This window comes from Scyliorhinus torazame, chromosome 3 (assembly GCF_047496885.1).
Source record: "Scyliorhinus torazame isolate Kashiwa2021f chromosome 3, sScyTor2.1, whole genome shotgun sequence".
Lineage (NCBI taxonomy): Eukaryota > Metazoa > Chordata > Chondrichthyes > Carcharhiniformes > Scyliorhinidae > Scyliorhinus > Scyliorhinus torazame.
This window is the reverse complement of record NC_092709.1, coordinates 378,870,128-378,882,974: the sequence shown is the minus strand read 5'-3', so window position 1 is coordinate 378,882,974 and position 12,847 is coordinate 378,870,128. Positions and strand designations below refer to the sequence as shown.

General features: G+C 51.0%; 1 protein-coding gene across 1 annotated transcript in view; it reads left to right on the top strand.

Annotated features, from left to right (window-relative positions):
• LOC140409460 (galectin-3-binding protein-like) overlaps positions 1-12,847 on the top strand; it is a 419,647-nt gene that overhangs the window by 370,936 nt on the left and 35,864 nt on the right. Inside the window, exon 4 of the mRNA XM_072497893.1 lies at positions 4,514-4,705. Coding sequence (XP_072353994.1) covers positions 4,514-4,705 — 192 coding nt within the window. The remainder of the gene's footprint in view (positions 1-4,513; positions 4,706-12,847) is intronic.

The window sequence follows — 12,847 nt, the reverse complement described above, 5'->3', positions numbered from 1 at the left end:
GCATCGTCAAAAAGAAAAAGGAGGCATTTGTCAGGGCTAAAAGGCTGGGAACAGACAAAGCCTGCGTGGAATATAAGGAAAGTAGGAAGGAACTTAAGCAAGGAGTCAGGAGGGCTAGAAGGGGTCGCGAAAAGTCATTGGCAAATAGGGTTAAGGAAAATCCCAAGGCGTTTTACACATACATAAAAAGCAAGAGGGTAGCCAGGGAAAGGGTTGGCCCACTGAAGGATAGGCAAGTGAATCTATGTGTGGAGCCAGAGGAAATGGGCGAGGTACTAAATGAATACTTTGCATCAGTGTTCACCAAAGAGAAGAAATTGGTAGATGTTGAGTCTGGAGAAGGGGGTGTAGATAGCCTGGGTCACATTGTGATCCAAAAAGACGAGGTGTTGGGTGTCTTACAAAATATTAATGTAGATAAGTCCCCAGGGCCTGATGGGATCTACCCCAGAATACTGAAGGAGGCTGGAGAGGAAATTTCTGAGGCCTTGACAGAAATCTTTGGATCCTCACTGTCTTCAGGGGATGTCCCGGAGGACTGGAGAATAGCCAATGTTGTTCCTCTGTTTAAGAAGGGTAGCAAGGATAATCCAGGGAACTACAGGCCGGTGAGCCTTACTTCAGTGGTAGGGAAATTACTGGAGAGAATTCTTCGAGACAGGATCTACTCCCATTTGGAAGCAAATGGACATATTAGTGAGAGGCAGCATGGTTTTGTGAAGGGGAGGTCGTGTCTCACTAACTTGATAGAGGTTTTCGAGGAGGTCACTAAGATGATTGATGCAGGTAGGGCAGTGGATGTTGTCTATATGGACTTCAGTCAGTCCTTTGACAAGGTCCCTCATGGTAGACTAGTGCAAAAGGTGAAGTCACACGGGATCAGGAGTGAGCTGGCAAGGTGGATCCAGAACTGGCTAGGTCATAGAAGGCAGAGAGTAGCAATGGAAGGATGCTTTTCTAACTGGAAGGCTGTGACCAGTGGTGTTCCACAGGGATCAGTGCTGGGACTTTTGCTGTTTGTAGTATATATAAATGATTTGGAGGAAAATGTAACTGGTCTGATTAGTAAGTTTGCAGACGACACAAAGGTTGGTGGAATTGCAGATAGCGATGAGGACTGTCAGAGGATACAACAGGATTTAGATTGTTTGGAGACTTGGGTGGAGAGATGGCAGATGGAGTTTAATCCGGACAAATGTCAGGTAATGCATTTTGGAAGGTCTAATGCAAGTGGGGAATATACAGTGAATGGTAGAACCCTCAAGAGTATTGAAAGTCAAAGAGATCTAGGAGTACAGGTCCACAGGTCACTGAAAGGGGCAACACAGGTGGAGAAGGAAGTCAAGAAGGCATACGGCATGCTTGCCTTCATTGGCCGGGGCATTGAGTATAAGAATTGGCAAGTCATGTTGCAGCTGTATAGAACCTTAGTTAGGCCACACTTGGAGTATAGTGTTCAATTCTGGCCGCCACACTACCAGAAGGATGTGGAGGCTTGAGAGAGGGTGCAGAAGAGATTTACCAGAATGTTGCCTGGTATGGAGGGCATTAGCTATGAGGAGCGGTTGAATAAACTCGGTTTCTTCTGACTGGAACGAAGGAGGTTGAGGGGCGACCTGATAGAGGTCTACAAAATTATGAGGGGCATCGACAGAGTGGATAGTCAGAGGCTTTTCCCCGGGGTAGAGGGGTCAATTACTATGGGGCACAGGTTTAAGGTGCGAGGGGCAAGTTTTAGAGTAGATGTACGAGGCAAGTTTTTTACGCAGAGGGTAGTGGATGCCTGGAACTCGCTACCGGAGGAGGTGGTGGAAGCAGGGACGATAGTGACATTTATGGGGCATCTTGACAAATCCATGAATAGGATGGGAATAGAGGGATACGGACCCAGGAAGTGTGGAAGATTGTAGTTTAGTCGGGCAGCATGGTCGGCACGGGCTTGGAGGGCCGAAGGGCCTGTTCCTGTGCTGTACATTTCTTTGTTCTTTGTTCTTTGTAGTTACGGGGAGGAGGGTCTGATGTTCTGGGATTGTCCCAGTTACAGGGAGGAGGGTTTGAAGTTCCGGGAGTGTCCCAGTTACAGGGAGGCGGGTCTGATGTTCGGGATCTTCCATGTTACAGAGAGAAGGGTCTGATGTTCCGGGATAGTCCCAGTTACAGGGAGGAGGGTCTGATGTTCCGGGATTGTCCCAGTTACAGGGAGCAGGGTCTAACGTTCCGGGATTGTCCCAGTTACAGGGAGGAGGGTCTGATGTTCCCGGATTGTCCCAGTTACAGGGAGGAGGTCTGATGTTCCGGGATTGTCCCAGTTACAGGGAGCAGGGTCTAACGTTCCGGGATTGTCCCAGTTACAGGGAGGAGGGTCTGATGTTCCCGGATTGTCCCAGTTACAGGGAGGAGGGTCTGATGTTCTGGGATTTTCCGAGTTACGGGGAGGAGGATCAGATGTCCTGGGAGTGTCCCAGTTACAGGGAGGAGGGTATGACGTTCCAGGAGTGTTCCAGTTACAGGGAGCAGAGTCTGACGTTCTGGGATTGTCCCAGTTACAGGGAGCAGGGTCTGACGTTCCTGGATTGGACCAGTTGCAGAGAGGAAGGCCTGATATTCCGGGATTGTCCCAGTAACAGGGAGGAGGGTCTGACGTTCCGGGATAGTCCCAGTTACAGGGAGGAGGGTCTGATGTTCCCGGATTGTCCCAGTTACAGGGAGCAGAGTCCGATGTTCCGGGATTGGCCCAGTTACAGGGAGCAGGGTCTGACGTTCCTGGATTGGCCCAGTTGCAGAGAGAAAGGCCTGATATTCCGGGATTGTTCCAGTAACAGGGAGGAGGGTCTGACGTTCCGGGATAGTCCCAGTTACAGGGAGGATGGTCTGATGTTCTGGCATTGTCCCAGTGACAGGGAGGAGGGTCTGATATTCCAGGATTGTCCCAGTTACAGGGAGCTGGGTCTGATATTCCGGGATTGGCCAGTTGCAGAGAGGAGGGTCTGAAGTTCCGGGAGTGTCCCAGTTACAGGGAGGACGGTCTGATGTTCCGGGATTTTCCCAGTTACAGGCAGGAGGTTCTGGTGTTCCTGGATTGTCCCAGTTACAGGGAGGAGGGCCTGATGTTCTGGGATCTTCCCCGTTACAGGGAGAAGGGTCTGATGTTCCGGGATAGTCCCAGTTACAGGGAGGAGCGTCTGATGTTCCCGGATTGTCCCAGTTACAGGGAGCAGGGTCTAACGTTCCTGGAGTGTCCCAGTTATAGGGAGGAGGGTCTGACGTTCCGTGATTGTCCCATTTACAGGGAGGAGGGTCTGACATTCTGGGATTGTCCCAGTTAGAGGGAGGAGGGTCTGGCGTTCCCGGATTGTCCCAGTTACAGAGAGGAGGGACTGACGTACTGGGATATTCCCAGTTACAGGGAGCCGGATCTGACGTTCCGGGATAGTCCCAGTTACAGGGAGCAGGGTCTGACGTTCCCGGATTTACCCAGTTACAGGGAGCAGTGTCTGACGTTCCCGGATTTACCCAGTTACAGGGAGCAGGGTCTGACGTTCCCGGATTGTCCCAGTTACAGGGAGCAGTGTCTGACGTTCCCGGATTTACCCAGTTACAGGGAGGGGGGCCTGACGTTCTGGGATATTCCCAGTTACAGGGAGCAGTGTCTGACGTTCCCGGATTGTCCCCTTTACAGGGAGCAGTGTCTGACGTTCCCGGATTTACCCAGTTACAGGGAGCAGTGTCTGACGTTCCCGGATTTACCCAGTTACAGGGAGCAGAGTCTGACGTTCCCGGATTTACCCAGTTACAGGGAGCAGTGTCTGACGTTCCCGGATTTACCCAGTTACAGGGAGCAGTGTCTGACGTTCTGGGATATTCCCAGTTACAGGGAGCAGTGTCTGACGTTCCCGGATTTACCCAGTTACAGGGAGCAGTGTCTGACGTTCCCGGATTTACCCAGTTACAGGGAGCAGTGTCTGACGTTCCAGGATTTACCCAGTTACAGGGAGCTGTGTCTGACGTTCCGGGATATTCCCAGTGACGGGGAGCAGTGTCTGACGTTCCCGGATTTACCCAGTTACAGGGAGCAGTGTCTGACGTTCCCGGATTTACCCAGTTACAGGGAGCTGTGTCTGACGTTCCGGGATATTCCCAGTGACGGGGAGCAGTGTCTGACGTTCCCGGATTTACCCAGTTACAGGGAGCAGTGTCTGACGTTCCAGGATTTACCCAGTTACAGGGAGCTGTGTCTGACGTTCCGGGATATTCCCAGTGACGGGGAGCAGTGTCTGACGTTCCCGGATTTACCCAGTTACAGGGAGCAGTGTCTGACGTTCCCGGATTTACCCAGTTACAGGGAGCAGTGTCTGACGTTCCCGGATTTACCCAGTTACAGGGAGCAGTGTCTGACGTTCCCGGATTTACCCAGTTACAGGGAGCAGTGTCTGACGTTCCGGGATAGTCCCAGGCTGATGTTACGCTCTCTCTGAAGGCTGCCTGTATTAACCTCTTGTCTCTGTGTTGACAGGGGTGGAATATGGAGAACTGAGACTCTCTGGGGGTCGGTTACCCAGTGAAGGCAGAGTTGAAATTTATTACAGCGGCGAGTGGGGGACTGTGTGTGATGATAACTGGGATATCGTTGATGCTCATGTTGTCTGTCGCAGCCTGGGATACATCAACGCAACAGAGGCTGCAATAGGAGGCGTGTTCGGATCTGGTAGGTGAACTCAGGACCTGTTTATCCTCAAAATAAACCAGGGATTTCCTCGGACCCACTTGTATCTCCCTGGCCAATCAGACTCCAGATCTCCCTGGCCAATCAGACTCCAGATCTCCCTGGCCAATCAGACTCCAGATCTCCCTGGCCAATCAGACTCCAGCCCTCCCTGGGAAATTCGATTCCAGATCTCCCTGGCCAATCAGGCTCCAGATCTCCCTCGCCAATTGGATTCCAGATCTCCCTGGCCAATCAGACTCCAGATCTCCCTGGCCAATCAGACTCCAGATCTCCCTGGCCAATCAGACTCCAGATCTCCCTGGCCAATCAGACTCCAGCTCTCCCTGGGAAATTCGATTCCAGATCTCCCTGGCCAATCAGGCTCCAGATCTCCCTGGCCAATTGGATTCCAGATCTCCCTGGGAAATTCGATTCCAGATCTCCCTGGCCAATCAGACTCCGGATCTCCCTGGCCAATTGGATTCCAGATCTCCCAGGCCAATTGATCTCCAGATGAATTTACAGCACCGATTGGTACTTGGAATTACGATGTTGTGGCTTTCTTGGTTAAAGGAAGGGCAGGATTGGCAGCTGAACGTTGGAGGATAGAGATGCTTCAGGAGCGACAGAGGGGGATGTAAAAGGGGTGGGGGAGTAACATTCCTGCTTAAGGAAAATATTATAGCCGAACTGCGGGAGGACACCTCGGAGGGCTCATACAATGAGGCAATCTGGATAGAGCTCAGGAACAGGAAGGGAATAATCACAATGTTGGGGGTTTGCTACAAGCCCCCCAACTGCCAGCGAGAGATAGAGGAGCAGATAGGTAGAGAGATTTTGGAAAGGTGCAAATGTAACAGGGTTGTTGTGGTCGGGGATTTTAAGTTGGATTTTGTTTAGTTTGTTTATTGTCACGGATACCGAGATATTCCCCCTATATTGACTGGGACTCACTTAGTGCTGGGTGTTTGGATGGGGCATAGTTTGTAAGGTGTATCCATAAGACCATAAGACATAGGAGTGGAAGTAAGGCCATTCGGCCCATCGAATCCACTCCACCATTCAATCATGGCTGATTTCAACTCCATTTACCCGCTCTCTCTCCATAGCCCTTAATTCCTCGAGAAATCAAGAATTTATCAACTTCTGTCTTAAAGACACTCAACGTCCCGGCCTCCACCACCCTCTGTGGCAATGAATTCCACAGACCCACCACTCTCTGGCTGAAGAAATTTCTCCTCATCTCTGTTCTAATTCTATCCAGGGAGGCTTCCTGATACAATTTGTAGATAGTCCAACTGGAGAAGGGGCAGTACTGGACCTGGTATTGGGGAATGAGCCTGGGCAGGTGGTTCAGGTTTCAAAGAACAAAGAACAATACAGCACAGAAACAGGCCCTTCCGCCTGCGCCGATCACGTGTCCTATCCAGACCAACCGCCTGTATCCTTCTATACCCCGTCTCTTCATTTGCTTATCCAGATAAGTCTGAAAGGTCGCTAACGTATCTGCCTCAACCGCCTCACTTGTCCGTGCATTCCAGGCCATCACCACCCTCTGTGGAAAAATCTACCCTCATACATCTCCACTGAACCTTTCCCCCCTCACCTTGAATGGCAGCACGGTAGCACAGTGGTTAGCACCGTTGCTTCACAGCTCCAGGGCCCCAGGTTCGATTCCAGGCTTGGGTCACTGGCTGTGCGGAGTCTGCACCTTCTCCCCGTGTCTGCGTGAGTTTCCTCCGGGTCCTGCAGTTTCCTCCCACAGTCCAAAGATGTGCAGGTTAGGTGGATTGGCCATGAGAAATTGCACTTTATCATGTGGGAAACCCACGCGCACACGGGGAGGATGTGCAGACTCCGCACAGACAGTGACCCAAGCCGGAATTGAACCTGGGACCCTGGAGCTGTGAAACAATTGTGCTATCCACAATGCTACCGTGCTGCCCCATGTATTTGTCAAGATGCCCCTTAAATGTCACTATCGCCCCTGCTTCCACCACCTCCTCCGGTAGCGAGTTCCAGGCACCCACTACCCTCTGCGTAAAAAAATTGCCTCGTACATCTACTCTAAACCTTGCCCCTCTCACCTTAAACCTATGCCCCCTAGTAATTGACCCCTCTACCCTGGGGAAAAGCCTCTGACTATCCACTCCGTCTATGCCCCTCATAATTTTGTAGACCTCTATCAGGTCTCCCCTCAACCTCCTTCGTTCCAGTGAGAACAAACCGAGTTCATTCAACCGCTCCTCATAGCTAATGCCCTCCATACCAGGCAACATTCTGGTAAATCTCTTCTGCACCCTCTCTAAAGCCTCCACATCCTTCTGGTAGTGTGGCGACCAGAATTGAACACTATACTCCAAGTGTGGCCTAACTAAGGTTCTTTCCAGCTGCAACATGACTTGCCAATTCTTATACTCAATGCCCCGGTCAGTGAAGGCAAGCATGCCGTATGCCTTCTTGACTACCTTCTCCACCTATGTTGCCCCTTTCAGTGACCTGTGGACCTGTACTCATAGATCTCTTTGGCTTTCAATACTCTTGAGGGTTCTACCATTCACTGTATATTCCCTACCTGTATTAGACCTTCCAAAATGCATTAACAAAACAAACAAAGAACAAAGAAATGTACAGCACAGGAACAGGCCCTTCGGCCCTCCAAGCCCGTGCCGACCATACTGCCCGACTAAACTACAATCTTCTACACTTCCTGGGTCCGTATCCTTCTATTCCCATCCTATTCATATATTTGTCAAGATGCCCCTTAAATGTCCCTATCGTCCCTGCCTCCACTACCTCCTCCGGTAGTGAGTTCCAGGCACCCACTACCCTCTGCGTAAAAAACTTGCCTCGTACATCTACTCTAAACTTTGCCCCTCTCACCTTAAACCTATGCCCCCTAGTAATTGACCCCTCTACCCTGGGGAAAAGCCTCTGACTATCCACTCTGTCTATGCCCCTCATAATTTTGTATACCTCTATCAGGTCGCCCCTCAACCTCCTTCGTTCCAGTGAGAACAAACCGAGTTTATTCAATCGCTCCTCATAGCTTATGCCCTCCATACCAGGCAACATTCTGGTAAATCTCTTCTGCACCCTCTCTAAAGCCTCCACATCCTTCTGGTAGTGTGGCGACCAGAATTGAACACTATACTCCAAGTGTGGCCTAACTAAGGTTCTATACAGCTGCAACATGACTTGCCAATTCTTATACTCAATGCCCCGGCCAATGAAGGCAAGCATGCCGTATGCCTTCTTGACTACCTTCTCCACCTGTGTAGCCCCTTTCAGTGATCTGTGGACCTGTACTCCTAGATCTCTTTGACTTTCAATTACCTCACATTTGTCCGGATTAAACGCCATCTGCCATCTCTCCGCCCAAGTCTCCAAACAATCTAAATCCTGCTGTATCCTCTGACAGTCCTCATCACTATCCGTAATTCCACCAATCTTTGTGTCATCTGCAAAACTTACTAATCAGACCAGTTACATTTTCCTCCAAATCATTTATATATACTACAAACAGCAAAGGTCCCAGCACTGATCCCTGTGGAACACCACTAGCCACAGCCCTCCAATTAGAAAAGCATCCTTCCATTGCTACCCTCTGCCTTCTATAAGCTAGCCAGTTCTGTATCCACCTTGCCAGCTCACCCCTGGTCCCGTGTGACTTCACCTTTTGTACTAGTCTACCATGAGGGACCTTGTCAAAGGCCTTACTGAAGTCCATATAGACAACATCCACTGCCCTACCTGCATCAATCATCTTTGTGACCTCTTCGAAAAACTCTATCAAGTTAGTGAGACACGACCTCCCCTTCACAAAACCATGCTGCCTCTCACGAATACGTCCATTTGCTTCCAAATGGGAGTAGATCCTGTCTCGAAGAATTCTCTCCAGTAATTTCCCTGCCACTGAAGTAAGGCTCACCGGCCTGTAGTTCCCGGGATTATCCTTGCTACCCTTCTTAAACAGAGGAACAACATTGGCTATTCTCCAGTCCTCTGGGACATCCCCTGAAGACAGCGAGGATCCAAAGATTTCTGTCAAGGCCTCAGCAATTTCCTCTCCAGCCTCCTTCAGTATTCTGGGGTAGATCCCATCAGGCCCCGGGGACTTATCTACCTTAATACTTTTTAAGACGCCCAACACCTCGGGCGGGATTCCCCACTCCCGCGCCGAAGTGCCCACGCCGTTGTGAACGCCGTCGAGGTTCATGACGGCGCGAAACGGCCCCTGTCCCAACCGATTCAGGGCCCGATAATGGGCCAGGATCGGGGCCGCGTCATCTACACGCACCAGGCCTTGTCGCCGCGTAAAGGCGGTGCCGCATACATGACGCGGCCGGCGCCGCATAACTGGCATCACCCGCGCATGCGCGGTTCCCGTCCTCTCCGATTCCGCCCCGCAAGAAGATGGCGGACGGATCTTGCGGGGCCGCGGAAGGAAGGAAGCCCTCCTTCAGAGAGGACGGCCCGACGATCGGTGGGCACCGATTGCGGGCCATCCCACATTTGAGGTACCCCACGGTGCAGGAACACCCCTCCCCCCCCGAAGTCCGCCCCCCCCCCAGCGTTCCCACGCTGTTCCCGATGGCAGCGACCAGCTGTGGATGGCGCCGGGGGGAATCCGCCGTTTTGGTCTGGCCGCTTGGCCCATCTGGGCCTGAGAATAGCGGAAGTGCCGGAGAATCGCCATTTTGGGTGTCTCCGGCGATTCTCCGGCCTGTGGCCCGCGGAGCTCGACGGGGCCGTTCCCACCGCTTGGGAGAATCGCGGGAGGGCGTGGAGAATCTGTCCCAGTGTCTTTTTGGATCTCAATGTGAACCAGGCTATCTCCACACCCTTCCCCAGACTCAACATCTACCAATTTCTTCTCTTTGGTGAAAACTGATGCAAAGTATTCATTTAGTACCTCGCCCATGTCCTCTGGCTCCACACATAGATTCCCTTGCCTATCCTTCAGTGGGCCAACCCTTTCCCTGGCTACCCTCTTGCTTTTTATGTACGTGTAAAAAGCCTTGGGATTTTCCTTAACCCTATTTGCCAATGACTTTTCATGACCCCTTCTAGCCCTCCAAACTCCTTGCTTAAGTTCCTTCCTATTTTCCTTGTATTCCACACAGGCTTCGTCTGTTCCCAGCCTTTTAGCCATGACAAATGCCTCCTTTATCTTTTTGACAAGGCCTTCAATATCTCTCGTTATCCAAGGTTCCCGAAAATTGCCGTATTTGTCCTTCTTCCTCACAGGAACATGCCGGTCCTGAATTCCTTTCAACTCACACTTGAAAGCCTCCCACGTGTCAGATGTTGATTTGCCCTCAAACATCCGCCCCCAATCTAGGTTCTTCAGTTCCCACCTAATATTGTTATAATTAGCCTTCCCCCAATTTAGCACATTCACCCTAGGACCACTCTTATCCTTGTCCACCAGCACTTTAAAACTTACTGAATTGTGGTCACTGTTCCCGAAGTGCTCCCCTACTGAAAGTTCCACCACCTGGCCGGGATCATTCCCCAATACCAGGTCCAGTACCACCCCTTCCCTAGTTGGACTGTCTATATATTGTTTTAAGAAACCCTCCTGGATGTTCGTTACAAACTCTGCCCCATCTAAGCCCCTGGCACTAAGTGAGTCCCAGTCAATATTGGGGAAGTTGAAGTCTCCCATCACAACAACCCTGTTGTTTTTACTCTTTTTGAAAATCTGTCTACCTATCTGCTCCTCTATCTCCCGCTGGCTGTTGGGAGGCCTGTAGTAAACCCCAAACATTATGACTGACTGCACCCTTCTTATTCCTGATCTCTACCCATATAGTCTCACTGCCCTCTGAGGTGTCCTCCCGTAGTACAGCTGTGATATTCTCCCTAACCAGTCGCACAACTCCGCCACCCCTTTTACATCCCCCTCTATCCCGCCTGAAACATCTAAATCCTGGAACGTTTAGCTGCCAATCCTGCCCTTCCCTCAACCAGGTCTCTGTAATGGCAACAACATCATAGTTCCGAGTACTAATCCAAGCTCTAAGTTCATCTGCCTTACCCGTAATACTTCTTGCATTAAAACATATGTACTTCAGGCCATCAAACCCGCTGTGTTCAGCAACTTCTCCCTGTCTGCTCTACCTCAGAGCCACACTGTCCCTATTCCCTAGTTCTCCCTCAATGATCTCACCTTCTGACCTATTGCTCCCGTGCCCACCCCCCTGCCATACTAGTTTAAACCCTCCTGTGTGACACGAGCAAACCTCGCGGCCAGGATATTTATGCCTGTCCAGTTAAGATGCAACCCGTCCTTCTTATATAGGTCACACCTGCCCCGGAAGAGCTCCCAGTGGTCCAGATAACGGAAACCCTCCCTCCTACACCAGCTGTTTAGCCACGTGATTAGCTGCTCGATATTCCTATTTCTAGCCTCACTGGCACGTGGCACAGGGAGTAATCCCGAGATTACAACCCTCGAGGTCCTGTCTTTTAACTTTCTGCCTAGCTCCCTGAACTCCTGCTGCAGGACCTCATGCCCCTTCCTGCCTATGTCGTTAGTACCAATATGTACAACGACCTCTGCCTGTTTGCCCTCCCCCTTCAGGATGCCCTCTACCCGTTCGGAGACATCCTGGACCCTGGCACCAGGGAGGCAACATACCATCCTGGAGTCTCTTTCATGTCCACAGAAGCGCCTATCTGTGCCCCTGACTATAGAGTCCCCTATTACTATTGCTCTTCTGCGCTGTGACCCTCTCTTCTGAACATCAGAGCCAGCCGTGGTGCCACTGCTCTGGCTGCTGCTGTTTTCTCCTGATAGGCTATCCCCCCGACAGTATCCAAAGGGGTTCGAGACGGGGACAGGTGAAGGAACCCTTCGGGAGCAGTGACCACAATATGATAGAATTTACCCTGCAGTTTGAGAGGGAGAAGCTGCAATCAGGTGTAACGGTATTACAATTAAATAAGGGTAACTACAAAGACATGAGAGATGGTAGCACAGTGGTTAGCACTGTGGCTTCACAGTGCCAGGGTCCCAGGTTCAATTCCCGGCTTGGGTCACTGTCTGTGCGGAGTCTGCACGTCCTCCCCGTGTGTGCGTGGGTTTCCTCTGGGTGCTCGGGTTTCCTCCCACAGTCCAAAGACGTGCAGGTTAGGTGGATTGGCCGTGATAAATTGCCCTTAGTGTCCAAAAAAGGTTAGGAGGGGTTATTGGGTTATGGGGATAGGGTGGAAGTGAGGGCTTAAGTGGGTCGGTGCGTACTTGATGGGCCGAATGGCCTCCTTCTGCGCTGTCTGTTCTATATATCTATGTATGAGCTGACCAGAGTTAGAACATATAACATCGAAGATACAGTGCAGAAGGAGGCCATTCGGCCCATCGAGTCTGCACTATCCCACTTAAGCCCTCACTTCCACCCTATCCCCGTAACCCAACCTCTACTAACCTTTTTGGTCACGAAGGGCAATTTAACATGGCCAATCCATCTCACCTGCTCGTCTTTGGACTGTGGGAGGAAACGGGAGCACCCGGAGGAAACCCACGCAGACACGGGGAGAACGTGCAGCCTCCGCACAGACAGTGACCCAGCAGGGAATCGAACCTGGGACCCTGGCACTGTGAAGCCTCAGTGCTATCCACTTGTGCTACCGTGCTGCCCGTTGATTGGAAAAGGAGGCTAGCAGGGAAGACAGCGGAACAGCAATGGCAGGAGTTTTGGGAGTTATTAGGGATGCACAGCAGAAGTTCTGGAGGAGGAAACATGCTAAGGTGAGGACAAGACATCCATGGCTGAAGAGGGATGTCAAGGACAGCATAAACGCTAAGGAAAAAGCATACAAAGTGGCGAGGATAATTGGGAAACCAGAGGATTGGGAAGCCTTTAAAAGCGAGCAGAGGACAACTAAAAAAGCAATAATGGGGGAGAAGATGAAGTACGAGTGCAAGCTAGCTAGTCATATAAAGGAAGATAGGAAGAGTTTTTTTCAATATATAAAAGGTAAGAGAGAGGCAAAAATAGACATTGGACCACTGAAAAACGTGGCTGGAGAAGTAATAATAGGAAACAAAGAAATGGCAGATTAACTGAATAGTTACTTTGCATCAGTCTTCACGATGGAAGTCACCAGTGGGATGCCAGAGCTCCAGGAGAATCT